This window comes from Struthio camelus, chromosome 1, assembly GCF_040807025.1.
Source record: "Struthio camelus isolate bStrCam1 chromosome 1, bStrCam1.hap1, whole genome shotgun sequence".
Classification (NCBI taxonomy): domain Eukaryota; kingdom Metazoa; phylum Chordata; class Aves; order Struthioniformes; family Struthionidae; genus Struthio; species Struthio camelus.
Window position 1 is genome coordinate 23580855 of NC_090942.1, and position 18685 is coordinate 23599539.

At 37.4% G+C, this 18685-nt stretch overlaps 1 protein-coding gene across 4 annotated transcripts in view; it reads left to right on the plus strand.

The window, feature by feature from the left end:
* GRM8 (glutamate metabotropic receptor 8) overlaps window positions 1-18685 on the plus strand; it is a 345111-nt gene that overhangs the window by 138157 nt on the left and 188269 nt on the right. For all 4 annotated transcript variants that reach the window (XM_009686395.2, XM_009686397.2, XM_068931743.1 and 1 more), the window contains exons 4-6: window positions 15439-15574; window positions 16050-16204; window positions 17670-17807. In XM_009686395.2, coding sequence (XP_009684690.1) covers window positions 15439-15574; window positions 16050-16204; window positions 17670-17807 — 429 coding nt within the window. The remainder of the gene's footprint in view (window positions 1-15438; window positions 15575-16049; window positions 16205-17669; window positions 17808-18685) is intronic.

Genomic DNA, 18685 nt, shown 5'->3' on the forward strand with positions numbered 1-18685 from the left:
GATTTCATTTTTCTTCAAGAAGAAAAGGAGTAGGAAATAGAATAAAGTAATATGCAAGGGTAAAATTGCTTGAAAATGCAATTTAACTCCCAAAGAATATGATTAGTTGATCCAATTGATGTCTGATTATGTGAACAATACTGATAGCAGTCTGGGCTGCGTGGAAGGTCAGTCACTCATAGCAAGGATGATTGGCAAGGAGGCAGTTTCACAGGGTGTTGAAGATTTAGGCAAAGAAATCATGATGCCAAATAGAGTCCAGTGGCCTGTTTCTGACTGAAGAGATGCTTTGGAGGAAGATGCTTAGTATTTAATTGTGTTGCCTTTGAAATAACTTGACCATGAGCAAAGCTTCTGCCTAACCCTATAAATTACCGGTTGGGTTATGCCCTGGAGTATGAATTTATTGCCCTATGAAATTGTTTTTGTTCTATCTAGCGTAGCGTTGTTTGTTCTCATTTTTCATGTGAATGTCTAATGAAAATTCAAAACTATGAGAAATGAAGCCCATTCGGTGACTTCAGGGGGAGCTATGTAGTGTGAAATAGGACTAATAGTAACAAACTTAATGAATTTGGTAGTCCTGGAACTCAAAACCAGTTGTGTCTTCTTCATTTGACTGGTATAAATACAATTATTCCAGATTTACATGGAAAACGTTTTCTTCAGTGTCTCATATGGGACCTCTACTTTACAGCAGTGCAGTTATTGGATATTTATAAACAGAAATAGATGTAAGAAATCACCATATGTGAATATATAATATGAAGCTGTTGGATATGTAAGCACTGAATCAACTCGGGCCATTTTTAAGAAACTGTGAAGAAAGGATATCTAGGATTATTCTGTAATTAGTATTTTGTATCATTCATAAAGAATATAGTTCCCAGTTCCAGAACACCAAATTGCTTGTCAAATACATCTAATGCCTTGATTTAAGCTGTCCTAGAAACTACAGAGCCTGTTACTTCAAAAAGACTTCCGTGTAGCCTTTAGAGATGTACATATATGCCTGTAGATTCAAAGTCTTGCATATGCTGTTTTTCTTGGCCAGTTTTCTGGGGTCCATGAAAAAAACTCTGTAGACGCACATATGGGGATATAAAAATATGCTCACAGTTTTAGAGGTACTTGCATATTCTAAGGAGTTCCATAAAAATGTATCTAAATATACTTTACAAATCTGTTCACAAAAAGAGGAAAAAAAGTGATGTGTATATAAATGATGCATGGAACTACCAGTTTAGCCAGAAGACAAAGATGAAAAGTACATGCAAAATTGAGAGAGATTATCATGGAATTAGCAGAATCAAACTATGATTTTTGGAGCTTAGAATTGTAATAATGGAGAAAGTCAGGAAAATTAATCTTTAGGTACTGTGAAGTTTAAACTTATAGTGATATTAAAAGAACTCTTGTAACATCAACCTATATTTTATCCATGTTCAAAAGTGACTAGAGGTATTAACGGGGAAAAAATTTGTCAAGAGCTTTTAATGAACATAAAGATATCTTCTCTTAAAAAGCCCTTGAGCTGAAGATTACTGAAGGCTGTGACAATGTGCCAGCACATATGTTTACTCTGTAGTTGCACTCTTCCATGATGAGTCATAGCCAGAAAAGGGACTATCAGGCTAGATGAACCTCTGGTCAGACCCATAACAGCTGTTCTTCTGTACCGATTCCCTCACAATTGGATATCCAGTGGGCTCTGCTAGCAAGATTTAATTAAACTGACAGCTGGCAGGGAGCTTTTGGCCACAAATGTGGAAAAAAGTGACCATTCCAAATAAAAACATGGAACAAAATCCTTCTGGTCAGATGCAGTAAACAAAATTTTACACTGATGCTGTATCACAAAGAAGGGTTAGGCAAACTTGGAAGTTAACTTAGTGCTCTTTGTTGTAAAGAAGAATAGAAATAAATTCTGTATCCTTTCCTGTCATATGTACAATCTTATTAGAAAGGAAGCATTTTGTCCATTTTGACCTTCAATCGGAATAATATTAAGCCTTTTTCCTACTCCTTTCAGTGACAAACAGCATGCAACAAATAATATATTCCTTAAACTTATCTCTTTTATCTTCATTAGTTATCAAGAAATAGGTGTTTGCTGCTGCTCATACTTGGTCTGAGAAGTGCTGGTGAGAGTTCTCATCTCTGTGTGGAGTTACTGTGAAAGGGGAAGAATTAGGATGAATTTATGTTTGAACTCCATTGTAGCTCTCCAGCAACATGCTGTTTCCTGTGATAAACAGGTTGCCTTTTTGAGGGAGTAGACTATCCATCTTTCATAGTGGGGTGGCAAGCCCCACTCTGGAAATGTGTGTACCCAAGCTTATGTTGGAGCAACTTTTCTTCAGTCATATCTGCTCTGGGAAAACTGATTTTGAGTGGGTCATTTGAGTCCCTTTCTACTATTTCATTTTCTGAAAGGATGATCCTGGCTTTGTAGACAAAAGTACCTGAAGAAATCTTTGAGACTTGCAGAGAGATTTTGACAGATGTTCTGAAAAGAGTGAAAATATGCTCAATGGGTCCAGGGAACTGTGGTGTAAGTAAAATATTTTCTTATCTTCCACGTTGCTAGTCACTAGATTTAGCACTTCAGCTAAAGCTGGCCCAGCTGAAGCTGGGCTTCTTTCTGACCAGCTGTGAGAATAAGTTCTAAGTTAACTTTTAGGATGAGATCTTGGCTGTTTCTCAGAATTTACAGCTCTGCTGGGTAACTGTGTACATGCCCTTGTACTGTGCTTGCTTTTGTCAGATCCTTGCCTCTTTCATTTCACTGCTCCTGTTTGAAGGATCTATATATTCTGCCATGCCATGCCATAAGCAGCATTTCACTGTGCCTTGTTCAAAAATGGACAGAATCTGTTGGCTTTGATTTTAAATCTTGCTGTCACTATGCCCAAGTCAGGCCTGGCTTGCCAAGCTGAGACATTCCACTTGGAGAAAAGTGTAACAACAGCAGCAATTCAATTTAGGATGTCCCATGTGGGATTGCCTCCCGACTTTTATCTCAGACAGCATTGCCCTTCAGTTTCTAGAAAACTGACCTGAATCTAGCAGCCACGGAGATGGTTAAAGGTGACCTCTAGGACTTTAGTGTTTTATTTACCAATAAATAAACAGATAACCCCAGAAAAGCTGATCAATGGCCAAATGCGTTCCACACAGTTTTGCACTCTTAATGTTCTTTTCCCATATAGGAGTTTACTCCAAACCGCTCTGTAGGATTGCAGCTGCTGGGGTCTCTCCAAGTGCAGGCCAGATCATACTTCCTTCATGAATGCTTTTGAGCTTGAGTACAGCTGTGGCGATGGTGAGGAGACTAAGCTTTCCTTCAGTCTGTTCTGTATCACATAAGGCAGTGTATATTTAGCATTATGTCCCAATGGGACATGGAGGAGGTATGGTATGAAAGGAAGACATAAGCTCTGTGGGCTCTTTCTGGGTTTCTTCATATGGAGTGTGTTTCCAGAGAATAACACTTTGTTAGGGAATGTATGTGTTGCAGTGAAGAGGGCAGGCTGAAGCGGAAGCTGACATGACAGGAGAAGCTGAAGACCCTTAGCCTCCCTGTCCTGCTCCTCTGCTCCCTGCCAACAGTAACTTCATGCTTCATGGCCTTTTTTTTTTTAACCCTGTGCAAGAGATGAATCTTAAAGTAAGTGAGTAGAAGTTTCATAGGGAGGAAAAGATTGTTCAAGTACGAATGGAAAATGGCTGGACCCTGCTCACTAGTATCTCTCCGCGTAATGTACTTCATATGGAAAATTTGCCAATAATTTATTTATTTACAGAAGTCTTCTTTGTAAAAAGGACTAGTCCAGGCTACTAACCAATTTATGATTTTACAAAAACCCACATGAGTTGCATTTGGACATATTGGTATTTTTAAGTATTGACCCACGGAGCCCAAGTCTGAAGCCTGAAGTTGGAGTGAGTCTCACAGCCAGGATACGGATATCTAGTGTAGGACGTAATAGACCTAATGTGGACATGCCACAGCATTGAAGTGCATGAGCATAGCAAACTCACGATTCCTAACTTGTCCTCTTGTAATGTAGAGAGGGGTATTGTACACAGGGCCTTGGGTTTCTTAAACTGTTGTTGTGTATATATATTATGCTGCTTTTCTCCACTGGGGTTAAATTTATCTTCAAGTTATTGCTAGTGCTAGTCTGCAGTTCATGTCTCTTTTTCACTCTTCCATATTCCTCTGATTTTCATTTTTTGGCTTTTTTTTTTGGTTGTAAAATAAGTCAGTCCATCTGCACAGAAAACATACACAAAAAAAGAAGGGGTAGAAGTTTTTTGTGCTCTTCAGGGCTTTTGCTTGTTGCTTGTTTTTTGCTACTGAAAATAATTTCCTTCTGCTCCTCCATCTTCTGATACACTTGAAACATTTTCTAAATAGCAACAAAAGCATTCCTAATGGGAATACCTTTTCAAATATTAAATTTAGTGGAGCTTGGCGTACCTACTTATTTTGATGTAGAAAAATGGGCTTGAAATTGTGTTATTTTGTCTGCTTTTAGAATTCAAAGTTTGAAAAAGTTAAAATTTAAACATTCCAATATTTAGGAACTTTTCTTGAATTCTCCTGGGATTTGTAAACAATGTCTGACTCGTATATTTCAGTGAAAAGTCCCAAGGTGGCTTCATTGTCAAGAGTTTGAGAAGAGTTGTGTCCCTTTCTTGTTCCTCTCTTCTTTCCCTTGGCAGAACTAAAGATATTCTGTAGCAGAAGTTCTTTGGAAGTCTGGAGAATAAAGGACTCATCCCCACTGCTCATTTTTTCACTTCAAAACTTGACAGTGATTAATCATAAAGTATTGCAAACAAAGGCATATTATTATTTTAGTGCTAAGCATTTACAGAAGATTTTGTTTTAGGATTAGCACTATTACTTCAGCATTATACAGAAAAATGAATGTAGCACAGTTCTCTGGTCGTTCTTGCTTTATTATCTTCCCTTTGTCTTGTATGTTATCTTCATTGTCTATTCTGGCTTGTTACTTTCATTGGTTAATAGAGGATGAATTTTTTGTTAGTGCAAGGTGGAGTTTCTTTCTTATGAGTCCATGGGGCTAATCATGTATCTTTATTCAAATTGTAACACAAGGTAAATTGAATACCTTCTTTTTAACTCTGTTACTTCTTTGACAGGTTTGATGGGAAATATAGTTCATAATTAATTAATTTTAACAACATGTATATCTGCATTTTTCTTTGATAATGAGTAAGATATAAGTGCTCCATGCATAACAGAATTTTGTCTGCTATAATTTTTGATAGCCTTTGGGAAAAAGAAAAACATAATGAACGATGCTTAAAAATATTATAAGTAATAGAATGTACATGTCAAATTATTGAAACCAGGTGACCAAATGAGTAGCATGGCCATAGAAAAATCCACCAGGCCCTTGATGAGAGAGTTTGTTGATCAAAGTTCTATGTGGAGACTAGATTCACAGTAAAATAGGTTTTTATTTCAGCCTGTATTAACAACATAATGGTGTCCACTACTGTGTAATATTCAGAGTCTGTACTAGAAGTAATTTTGTACTTAGCCATTGTAGGTTTTTTCTGCGTAGTTGTTTCTTTTTGCTTCATTGTCTGCAAAATATGCTGGCTCTATTAAGCAGTTTATTAGAAGGGAGTGAGCTGCAGACATCTTTTGCCAGTCACTAGGTCCTTTTTTTACTGCTTCTTCAATACCTAATCTATCATAAAGCAACCAGCTCCTTCTCTTTCTTTTTTCAGCTGATGGTGATTTCCTGTAGTATGGCTTTTACTTGCATAGAAGCAGCTGAGCCAGGATTCCTCTAATTACGTGTGATTTTACATTAGTTATTAGTATTAGTTTTACATTAGTAAGGGAAAGAACAGGTTCTCTCCTGTTTCTTCTTGTGTGGATAATAGCTGTCTCCCCACGTTTTTCCTTCTTTGGTGTTAGGCACAGCCTCTGTTCTTTTCAGAGTGTCTGGTAAGAGTGAAACCATGTTCTTACCATCTTGGAGAAGGAGGAAGTACTAGGCAGGCATGTGGCCTGGCCTAATACAGCCCTTGACAGACTTACTTAAGTATGAGCAGACTTCCGTCTTACTTGTTGGTCATTTCCCAACAAGGCAAGAGGCGGAGAAAGCTTTGTCAAGAAGAACTGCCACAGAGCACTGGACACAGGGAAGGGAGAAGGTTAGGAGGCAGACTTGCAGCAGTTTCACAGAAGCTTTTCACTACTTGTTTAATGTCCATACAAGCCAGCAAGGTGTGCACCCCTACCATTTTACAAATGGTGGGAGTGGGCCTGAATCAGACAATCTGTCAGACTTCCTGTCCATAATCCTTAATCTGGTAATAACTGAATCTAACCACCTTCAAGTGATTCAATTTACAAGGATACTTATATTCTTATTCAGTCCTTATTCAGGAAAAAGTGACACAGATATGTGCCTGCTGTATCATTTACAAGCTAGGATTTATCTAGGAAAGTTACTGGAAATATTCACATGCTTAAGCAAAATCCAGGTGTGAGTAATTGGACATTTTGTAAAAGTAATCAGTGCTATATCTCTGCATTATATTTTATATGTACAGGGTTCCTTTTGTCCAAGATTCAGGAATTATCTTATCAGCATTTATTATAGTCTAGGGTTAAAATGACTGAAGTGAAAAACGTTCTCCTGCCCCATCATTTCTAAGCTGGTGCTACATGCCTTAAAGCAGACTAACGTGCATGTCTGATTTACAAGCTGTCTTCTATTGCATGCGCAGATCTTCTCAACGCTTTACTGCTTCTTTCTTTGGCTGTAAGTCCTCAGGACTGTTGTATCCCTCTGAAGCGCGTCTCTTGGTTAGTCACTTTTCACCTGGTACCTTTCCCCTAGAGCTTTATGAATTAAGCAAAGCATTCACCTCAACATGCTGCAAGAAAATACTAATTAGTAGATCCACTTACTCCTAAACTTCTTCTCAAGGGATGTTGTACCACTTGGTATTAAATGCATAGAGACACCATCAGAGTTCTCTGATCGAAATCTCGTAACATAAAGCCACAGACTTTGTTAAAGCTACAGTGGCTTTGCAGCCAACTCTCATTCAGTTACGTTTCTAAAGTTATATTGGCTTCAGTATGATTATTATTTATATGGAAGGCTACTGAATGATTCCTTTGTTCACTCACTAACTCATTCCTTTATTTTACTGCTGTATTATAAAAGAAGTATTGCTGTGTTTCTTAATATCACTATGTCTTCAATGGGTGTTTAGAAAGATGAAGACCTGAAGCACTGTACAAGCTAATCATAGTCTGCAAGTTCCTATGTTGGGAAGAATGAGGGAAATGGATCTCTACTATAAATGAATTAAACTGGTGAAAAAGAATGATGGATGCTTCCACAGTAGTCTTCCCTGTTATGCCCCAGTCCTCTGTTAAGGGTATAAAGAAGATGAGTGCGTGGTAATTTGCCTCATTACTACCCCAAAGAAGTTCTCTGCTTGTTAAAGGAGATCAAGAGGTTTAGAATGAAAAGATTAATCATTACTGCTATTTTTCGTAGAAGGCAGGATTAACAGTCAGGTTACCTGCCTGTGTATATAAGTTCAACAGATATGACTAAAGCCAGTCTCTGAACACTGCAATAACAGGAAGAAGCATCAGGCAGTCCAGGAAAATTTAACTAAGCAGAATCTCTTATATAACTGATAAAATATTTAAAATAAGCAGGCAAGATATGGAATAAAATCTAAACAAAAGATGCCTAGGAGGGATAATTTACCCTAAAAGAAGAAAGATTACATTCCTTAAAAACAAATGTTTTGTGCAAAATCCAAGCTTTTTCATGGTGGTTTCTTCTCCTGCCTGAACGTAGTTCTAAGGAATGCCAGAAGCTCTTACGCCATCTCCATGATGCTGAGTATGCACATCTGATATGAACATTGTGGGCTGCAGCTTCAGCTGACTGCATTCAGTGAAAGGTCTCCCCAGCTGTGTGACAGGAGAATGTGAGACCTTAGAAACTGGTGGTGACAAAGAGCAATATGTTACACAGGACTGCTGGTACTGTGCCTGTGAATATGGTGCCAGGTTTTAACCAAGACCTTTGCAGGGTGGGGCAACTGGGACAATTCATCAGCTCTGTAGTTGCAGGTAAACTGGCAGTTTTTGTATTTGACTCACCTCTAGAATTAACTTGAAGCAGCTACTGGCATCTAAACTCCCTAAACCATTGAATCTAAATCTTTACCGTGTAACTCAGGCCCACCAACACTGGGAATCTTAGAGAAAAGGACGAGAAAATAACAGCCAAATGCAAGCAAATTTAGTTTCAGAGGACAATATCTGATAGGTGACCACAGGCCGGAATGTGATTCACGCTTTTATTCTGTTATAGATCAGAGCTGATGTTAACTTAACAAAACAATTTGAAAACCTTTTAGAATTTAGGAGTTTATGAAAAACTAGCCCCCTATGTTTTCCCAATCCATAGAAAACCAACAAAAAGAAGGCCTCCCTTCCTCATTAAAGATGAGGATACGTATTAACACGTATCAAGAAAATGGAACATAGTAGCATTATTTATTTTTTCATATTGTGCTTTGCAAGTTGCAAATTTGCAAGCAGAATGAACTACTTTTTTTCAGGGAGAGGTATTCATATCCACTGCGACGATAACAGAGGATATAGCCGTGAAAGCGTTGCAACAACTGATAGGTAAATGTAAGCGTAGACCAATTTCAGTTAGATTCTTTTGGTCACAAATTGTTTCAAAGGTTTTCTGAGCATCCCATGTCCTCTATGAACTAGATATACAGTGATTCATTGTTTGGAGGAAAATTCCTCTCTCATAGCCTTCCAAAACTCATTTATTCAGGCTTTTTTTGCTGGGTATGTGATTTTCACCCATTCACAAACATCCCCACTACAGATTAATTCTTCTTTTAGCCTCTCACTTTCAGGACTGTGCAAGCTGGCTTTCATTTACACAAACAGCAAGGAAAAGTCAAAGCAAGAATGAAATATGTGTTGTTTTTTTGTAAACCTGTAAAAAAATTTTTTTTATTAGGTTTGATGATGATGAGAATATCCCTTGCAGTTATTTCCCTTCAGAGGCCTGTGTTAATGAAAGCTCTAGTGGTACATTCAATAGTATTTCTTCAGGAAAAAAAAAAAAGGATTTTTTTGCTATTCAGAGTGAAAGTATAAAATAACAGACCTCTCTCTTGCTTCTTGTTACCTTAGAGATAGACTCTGGTCACTGAAGCCAATAGCCCATGGTTTTCTGTGGAACCAGAGCTATTTTTTTTTTCCTTCTTCTTTTTCTGTTTTAGAAGTAACAGCTGTTTTGCCTATGATGTAAGTATCTGTGAGTGCATGCGTTTGTGAGATATGCGTGGCTATATGCCTATAAATACATGTAGAAATGTAAAATACAGTTTAAAAGGAATGGGTAAGTTATATTTACCTGAATTTTTGCTTTTTTACGGTTGAGAACGTTTTAAAGCATTTTTATTTTCAGATAAATGAAAAAAGGAAGATCTAATAAAATCCATCACTAAAAGGCCTTTGCCTAAGGCCTAAAAACCTGACACTTTGCACTTTTAAAGACTGTTAGTTTTGAGTAGAAAAGCTAATGAATATAGCTGACATGTTAGTGAACAAAGCACTTGCTTTGACCTGCTTGCGCACCAAAAAAAGCTTTATCATAAACAGTAAAGGTTTTTGAGAAGATGCATTTTGACTTAAACATATGAAAAAGCACTACCTATGGGTTCAAAATGCACACTGTATTTGGCTCTTAAAAGATTATAACAAAATCTCTCGTGCTTGATTGTGTTTTAGTGTATTGGATAGTGTGTGCCACTTTCTGCATTCAAATCAAACTATGATACATTTTTTACTGTTTTTCGTTCTATTACCTTGCATCAAAAAGCATTGCCACAATTGACCAAAGAACTAACCATTTTCACAAAAGTAACTGAATTATTTGCTGAGGTATTTGGTGAGCTTCTGAGGAAATGAAAAGCTGCAAGAGATTAGGTTAGTTCCTTGCTGCAGTCAGTTGGTGACTGGAGCTAAGGAGGTAAACTCGAATGAACTTTTATTTTTCTAACTTTGGTCATGAATAGCAATAAAGACGCCATGGCATGTACTTCAGTGGGAGCAGCAGAACCTATGGAGATCTTGGGTTCTTATTCATGAAGCTAACCTACCCTGAGGTCTGTACAACTAAATCACTGATCATATGTTTTTGGGGGTAGTTAAGTGAAGGCAGCTCTGGAACCTGTGCATGGTTGCATTCAGACGTCCCCGCTGCAGTATGGACGCTTCTCATTTTTTCTCTTAGTCTTGCACCAAGGAAAACATTTACATTCTGAAGAACTATTGCTTGCGAAATTTGATCTTGAACTTGTAATTTTTTTTTCCTAGGTGTCACTTCCCACTGAGTCTTATTAGAGAAAATTATTGCTAGGGGCATCTAGAGATACACAAATTCCTAAAAGTCCTGATTATCAGCATCAGTAAAAGTAAGTGCAATGCAGAGTAGTCGTTTGCCTTATTTTTATTTAGTATTTAGATTTCTTACCATCCAAATTTGTTGAGTGGTGAACTGGCTGCTTAAAAAGGAGGTGTTGATAGATTCAGTAAGTCACAAGGTCACCTGATTTTTGTTAGTAGAACTTAAGAGTAGAGCATCTTGTTTTTAATTTCTCCAGTAATCTTCACCATTGAACCAGATCTTCAATATTAACAGGTCTGGATTTAAGAAAAACTGGAAGAGAAGAAGAAATCTAATTGTCTAATTTTCCTCACGTGCTCTTGCATCACATGGTGAAGTCAGAAATGCAGAGCCTCCACCTCGGATAAGCTGTGTCTGCCTGTGGCAGCACCCTGCTTGCCTCAGAGGAGAATTTCTGACTGACGCTTCTGAGTCTCTGGCAACTGTTCCCCTACCTGGAATAAGAACTTTCTTCTTTGTCTCCACATTTTTCTATAATGTCTTTTGAAGACTTTCCACAGGCCTGTATTACAATTTTCTTGCCCTAGTGACCAGTGGCATCTAACTCATCTTAAAAAAGAAAACATATACTAGAAGGCAGCTGAGAAAGTCCTGTCAGGCAGGATTGGGTCCCAGAAATGCTCTTGCTGTTTTCCTTGAACTTTTAAAGGAACAATGTGATTTGTGATGAAGCTGCCATGAAATAATTGGATTGCAATGATGTGTATTGAGTGAGGTGACGTGTGCCTCTATTCTAAGAAACGAGATTGTCAAAGCAAGTGCATACCTTGATCCCTTTCCCTTTTATAATGGTAAGGCTAAGTATACAAATGGGAAGATAAAATAGTTTCAAGGAGAAATATTAGTTCTGAATTGTATAGTTGTGCTCCCATCGCTGAACATGCTTGAAACGAAAACTTTTCCTCCATCTTTTCTGGTACAAATACGCTTTCGTGTGACTCTCACTTCATTGGTCTGGCATGCAGAGTGCTGGATCGTAGTAGGAGCAGGAGAGAATATGGCCCTTGTACTTACTTTCTGCTTGATCTTTCAGTCCTTGCTTTAGGAAAGGCATTTGTTAGTGCAATTTTTTGACAAAGTCTGCTTGCTGTTTTCCAAATACACATTCAGCATCACTTCTACTGACACACACCTCCGCATACTTGAGTATTTAATGGTTTACAATTAGCATGCCATCTTGTGACTTCAGAACCCATCAGAGGTAAAATGAATATTTATCATTTTAAAATCACCATAAGTGTAACCATCAAAATGATGCAGGTACTACGTTTCCCTTTTATTTGATTTTTTCACTGGTAGAACTATTGTTGTAGAAGCACAAAAGAAAGGAAAAAGCCTATTGATCCAGCATACTGACGATATCTTCAAAATCCACCAGTTTTTCAAAAACATACCTCCTCAGTGATATCCTATTTCCCATAAGCTGTGTTGTACAGAGTGCCTGTAAGCAAGCCAGGTCTAGCACTGAACAATACGTGATTTTTATCATAATGGATAAAACAACTAAACAATGTATTACTGTAGAGCAGGCCTGGTTATGTCCCTCTTTTAAAAACACATGAATTATGAGCTGTGAACCATGGCGCAGAGACCACTCTAGAGACGAGGGAAAGAGCCCTGGTTTTAGGAATGGAGCAGTGCCCGCTGTGAGCCCAGTTTCCAGCTTTCACCTCCGCTCTCCCTCTCTCCATAGTCCATCACCTGAGTCCCGTGACCCCAGGTGCTGGGATATCACACTTGGTAGCTGTTAAACAGAAGACAAATAGATGGTTATTATCACTGATGTAACATTGTTCGTATTTGTGTATTTGTATTCCTCAGCTGTTTTGGAGGAAAAGCTAACTCCTTTTTCAGTTTGTTGGCTCCTATGAATCCTATCGCTAAATACTCATCTCCCTCTGTGTCTGGGCATCTAGCCCAGGCTGTAGATTTCAAAGGCACCAAGATGCCTAGAGGTTGGATAACGTAATGTTGTAAGCACCTTTGTGGATCTAGTGTTTCATCATTAGCCGAAAACCGATATCCTGTTATTTGTTTGAGCAACGGCTGTATGTGCAGTATGTGGGTATGGGTGTACACAAAGTGTTTTGTGTGTCAGGAGATAGCTTGCAGAATTCATTATAAATGTAGCAATAAGGTTGAAGTGCATTTTATTTTGTTCCTGTTAGTACTTCACACGTTCTTCAATGTAAAGATGATAAGATGCGCAGCACAGTCATGATTAAACTCGCTGCTGCAGTGATGGAATGGTGTTTCTTCTACACCATTTTGACTGAAAATAGCTTTTTGGATACAGCAGTTTTTCACTGCTTGATATCCACTCCAGAATGATTGCAGATGGCAGTATATAGTATATTATATACATGCATTTTGTAATATTTGCATTTCATGTGGAGCAAATATTTTTTCCTAAGGGCCATTGCATGAATAGAAATGGTTGAAAAATGAACTCTCAAAATTTATGAGGTAACGAATTATTCCTTTATGTCATTTTTTTAGGATCCGTTTTACCTCTTGTGCCTGAATGACTTTGGGGACGGTTGAGAGCTTAGTGTTGTTTTTCAGATTTTTTCTTTACAGCAAATTGCTATTATCTAAACCTATAGGGTATCTGTTGAATATGTCTTTTACATTTCATTGCCAGGTGTGCAGCCCTGTTGCCTCAGAAAGAGGTTGCAGTAAAGGGCTTTATGCGTGTCTATCACAATAGCTTAATATCGATTTAGAATATATGAACACTAAAGCTTTTTTGATACTGTGTCAATCTTTTCATTAATGGATTGTCAAAGGTATCTGGTGAATATGAGGGTCACCTGATATAGTATCTCATCTGTTCTTATTAGCAAATTAGCCAGCCCTCATGGGGAGCCGGGCTGTTCATGAAAACGAGGAGAAAAGCGTTGCCAGAAAAAGGAACAATATTTCAATTTAAAGCAGATAGATAGAATAAATTATTTATTTTTGCATCTCAGTGTAATTCACAGATAGATAGTAAATAAATGAGTGCAAACAATTTTTGTAAAAAAAGCAGCTATTATCATCTACACATTTTATTACTTTCATGTGAAGTAAATAAAAATTCAGTATTTTTTACTGGCAGTTGATAATTCTGTGCTTCATTTATGCCATGTGTAGACTTGATTGTACCTCAGTTCTTTGCCCGTGCAAAGAACTATTGAAGTGGATGAGATTCTGCAAAGGCAGAACAGGTTGTGATAATGGATCCGTAATATTTTACTAAATGTTACATTTGAGTAAAAGAAATTTTAAAAAAAGATTTCATAAATACCTTGTTTGTTTGTTTGTTCAACTTAAAGGCTAAATACATTTACTTTTAAAAAGCTAACACAAGAAACCTCTAGGAACTTCTTCAGGAAGCTGTACATCCCATGCTGCATCTGTTTGGGTCACTATTTTTTTTCTTTTTTTTTAAATTCTATCACTGACAATGTGTATCATCTTAATTTGTGAAGTACTTTACAATAAGTGAGGTTGACATTTTGATAAGAGTTGACAGGACCATTGGGTAGGTTGGAAAGCCTCTCTGTATACAATACAGGCAGCTATATGTGATTTAGTTTTTTAATTACCTTTCCTATACAGAGATATATATGTGCAGAATGATTTTCTACGTCAGAAAATAACCACTAGCATTCATTACAAATAGAACAGCTCTTTTAAGGTGTATTTTTATTCTTACTCACACTGAAAGCAATCCTCAGTGTGGAAGTACTGAGAAGCAGAGAAGCAAAATTCATCATTTGGTTTGTCTTTGTCTAGTAACATGTTGTTGTCTTTTGCTAGAAACAAATAATTCTGTGTTTTCTTAATTTTCTGATTTTATTAATGATCGGGCTCTTTACAAGAGACTATTATTTTGTGAATAACAACTGGGAACGGCAAATATCGGTGGGAGTTAGATATACCAGTGAGAATCTGGGCAATAGTTTTTAAAGGAAAAATAATTAAAACAAACAAACTACCAAACATAAACACTGAAAGACTGACTGGAATAGAAATTTGGTGCCAGTCTGGACTCAGTGTTTCAGGAACTAGGCTCTCAGTGAATTTCTTTCTTTGTCTGCTCAGACACATCTACAGGACTCTGTTCTAACTGGACGCCAGTTTCCTCTGCACTGGTGTATAAATGCCTCTGGAAATTATTGAGTTTCTGTAGAAAGCTGCGCCCTTTTGCAGGACAGGTAAAATGTAAGGATTTCAGTTAGTTCCTTCCTCCTTCTGTCAGGAAGAGCTATAAATATCATCCTTGAGTTTGTGTTCATTTGCTGATTAGTAATTCAGAAGTTTCAATGACAACCCAAAACCTCTTAAATAATTAAGGCAACTTAATTAAGAATATCATAATAACAATTTGAGGAGATCTTTATGTATTTGTTCATAAGAGAAAACTTCAAGTTCTCCACTTAAGTTCTGTATCCACAGCATTTATTGTTAACCATATACTGTCTGCTGAAAAAGCAGAGGTGTGTGCTAATACCTGACCTCAGGAACCACATTATGAACATAAGATAACTGTTAAACTGCAGCTCCAAGGTTAAATGCAATCCTGTCACAAACTTGGATTCTCAATTGCCATAAATCGGGGTAAGTCCGTGGAACTGTATGCAGCTGAGCCAGTGATGGTGCCCAAGGATCCAGCTCAGGATGCTCTTTTAAATTTTTTGCAAAAAATAAAATACCAAGTAACTGTGTTGTAATCTTTAACACACTAGTAAGTGCATAAGCTTGTACAGGGCATATTTCAAAGTGCATAGATAAGGTAACTTCTGGCTAAGCTGCCATTTCTCAGATTAGATCTTGCTTCTTTGCCTGCCTACTTAGCTATGGGTTATTTAAGGTGTGGATATTTAAAGTGTTAAAATTCAGATTTTTTTTTTTTTTCCCTCAGGAGGTGTTTGCATTGCTCAGTCACTCAAAATCCCTCGGGAACCAAGACCAGGAGAATTTGACAAGATCATCAAGCGCCTGCTGGAAACTCCAAATGCTCGAGCAGTGATCATGTTTGCAAATGAAGATGATATTAGGTGCTTGTTTCTTAATTTTGTATATCAGAGATGTTCCTTCTTCACAGAGATGCACAATTTGATGATGAATAATGGAATACACAGGAGGTTTCAGATTCAATTCAAAGTAAAAATTCTCAGTAAGAAATTCAGTTGCAATTGCATACTGCTGTTTGCTCCACGGAGATCTAACGACTTCTTAGTTACTAAGAATGCAGCTCCGGTAGATTGTTATTCAGTGACTGAAAAGGAAGAAACCAATAAGAATACTAAAAAAAAAAAGGCTAAAGATGAATCAAATCCACTTGTACAGTGTTGTTGCTTGAGTTGTCTATGCCTGTTGTTGAATATGCTTTAGAATGTAAAAACTATTGGCTAATTGCTTAGAGTGATCTTATTTATACATATCCGGAATTAACGTTTTGGAGGGACTCTAATCAAAAAATTCTTTGTAAATGCAGTTTATTTAGTTAGTCATTTGTTTGTTTATTTGCAGGCGAATACTAGAAGCAGCCAAAAAAGCTAATCAGTCTGGACATTTCCTTTGGATTGGCTCAGATAGTTGGGGATCAAAAATTTCACCGGTGCAGCAGCAGGAAGAGATTGCAGAAGGAGCAGTAACCATTCTTCCCAAAAGAGCCTCAATTGATGGTAGGAAAGCACATGACACAAAAAACTGGTTTTCCAATAATATTCAAACACCTTAACCCTTTTAGGAAGAAAGAAAGAAAAAAAGAAACATCATGTAGCCCTTGAGTTCGGGGGAAGCTACGCAGCTAAGGAACTTGAGTCATGTGGCTCAATCCAATATTCATTTAATAGTTCCATATATCTCTTCAGATGGGATTAGGTACTTGAGTTCAGTACACGTGTCCTTGGGAGTTGAGGAGATCATGATTTGGATCTATCTATTGATTTGAAGCTCAATCCAGTTAAGAATTGAAGTTCTATATCATTTACCTTTTAACTTTTCACTACTTAGCCCTCGCAGCAGAATTCAAACCCCTGATTTAGCTATTTAGCTCTGTTGTCAGGGTAGGGATAGAGTCAAATATCTCCAAGCAGTGATAACTCCAGAATGTTAAGTAGGAAACATCTAGCCAAAAAAAAAAAAAAAAAAAAGACTATATCTGAAATCTGTCCCTCCTTTGGACATCTGCAGAGCTCTGGCATGTGTGAGGAGGTTTCCATTCATTCAGGACTGGAGCCTGGAGTTTTTTCCCAAAAGGATAAGCAATAGTTTCAGTAAAGGAATGAGCAGGCCTCTTTCTTTGTTTTACTAGGTTTTATTTGTTTTTAATATAGCTCCAAGATAAGGAGGTGCTGAATTTGCAATTAGACAGTCCTATAATTGCCTACTAATTAGAGCACGTAGGGAGTAGGTGACTAACAATTTAGAGAGTTTCTTATTCACAGCCTGGTGGTTCTCTGGGACAAAAAGGGAGAACATCAGATGGATGATATGAGTTAGCTCATTTTTCTGGAAGGAGATGCATCTAGGTTCTGCTTTGTGCTCCCTAAACTGTTGATATATGTTGCTTTAAGCAGCCACTGTGTTAACACAGTTTATGACCCAGCATATGAGGCATGCTTCTGGCAAGTGGAAGTTGTTGGTTTGAATGACCTCATTCCCCAGAGCGTACATAGTGACACCTCCTACTTGTCTGCATAAGTGCTCTAAACTGGTAAACTATTAGAAACACTGAGCAATGTGGATGCTACTCGGAGAAGCTAGCCCCTGGAAATATTTTGTGAAGGGCTTAATCACAATGGTATGTGTTGGTCACAGTTTGATCCTGACTGCTGGACTGTAGGAATTAGGTTGGTGCAGCTCCTGCTTCTTAGGATCTGGTTAGGTTTAAACAGGTTTCAATTGCTGTAGCTATTTAAACATGTTTTGTTCTACTGTAAATACAGAATAGTAAAACATACAGTAATTTTTAATCCTTAAATACTTATATGCACTTAAAATATCTTAAGTAAAGTAGTTTGTACTTAAGACTTTTTCTTGTTATGAAATCTCTACAAAATCCACTGTTGTCTTTAAATAACTATCTCTATGCTGTATCATATTCTAATACTTTTCTTTTTTTTCTCTGACTTCTCCTTAATGTAGGATTTGATAGATATTTTCGGAGCAGAACACTTGCTAACAATCGAAGAAATGTATGGTTTGCAGAATTTTGGGAGGAGAACTTTGGATGCAAGCTAGGATCACATGGAAAAAGAAACAGCAATATCAAGAAATGCACAGGTAACTATGAAAATAAAACATTAACTTCAAGTTGTTAATTGGAGTGCAGGGAACAAACTTCTTTCTGTTGATTATTTTTCGGGCTCCCTTCAGTCCTCCTTTTCATCTCCCTCAATCCTCAAATATAGATTATTTTATAGTAAGAAAATTGTGACATTTCCCTCAAACCTGAGGGAAAAATTTCATAGGTAAAATCTGAGAAAATTGGTAGCTGATTTATACAACTCCAGAGAGGGTACAGGCATTGTTACAGATGTAGCATGTAGTTCAATTTCATTCCTGTTTTCAGTGATCTTCTTTCTTACTCCATGTGTGGTTGTCTATATGCATGTTTTAATGAAGGGCACATAACAGCAATTCTTATTCTTTTATCCATGAAATATATATACAACAAGTTAAATTTCTGTTGAAACTCTTGAGGTCTTGATGATAGGTCAAATCATGAACTCCTTATTTAGTTTAGGAACTGTGTTTAAGGGTGGAGGAAAAAACATATCAGTATGTCCTCATTATTTGTCCTTATATGAGAAGAACAGGATTGTACATTGTATTATTAATCTGAAAGACTCTGTCAGGTTTGAACGAAAAAAAAATCCATGGAGCTGGCATTGAGGTTCTTGCACCTGCTTGGTCAGGCATACCTAGGCAGAATGGTCATGACAGATAGTGTAGCAGTCCCTTCCATAGCTCTGAATTTCATCTCACCTGTGAAATGTTGGCTTTTTATTACCCCTTAGAGAGTTTACTACAAGAATATTACCTTTAGTCTTCCATGACTACTGCTTCCATTACTTTTTCTGTATAGATACTTTTTGTCTAGTGTCAGCATTGCCAGTCTCATTTGTTTAACTACCACCATCACCACCAGCAATGCTGGT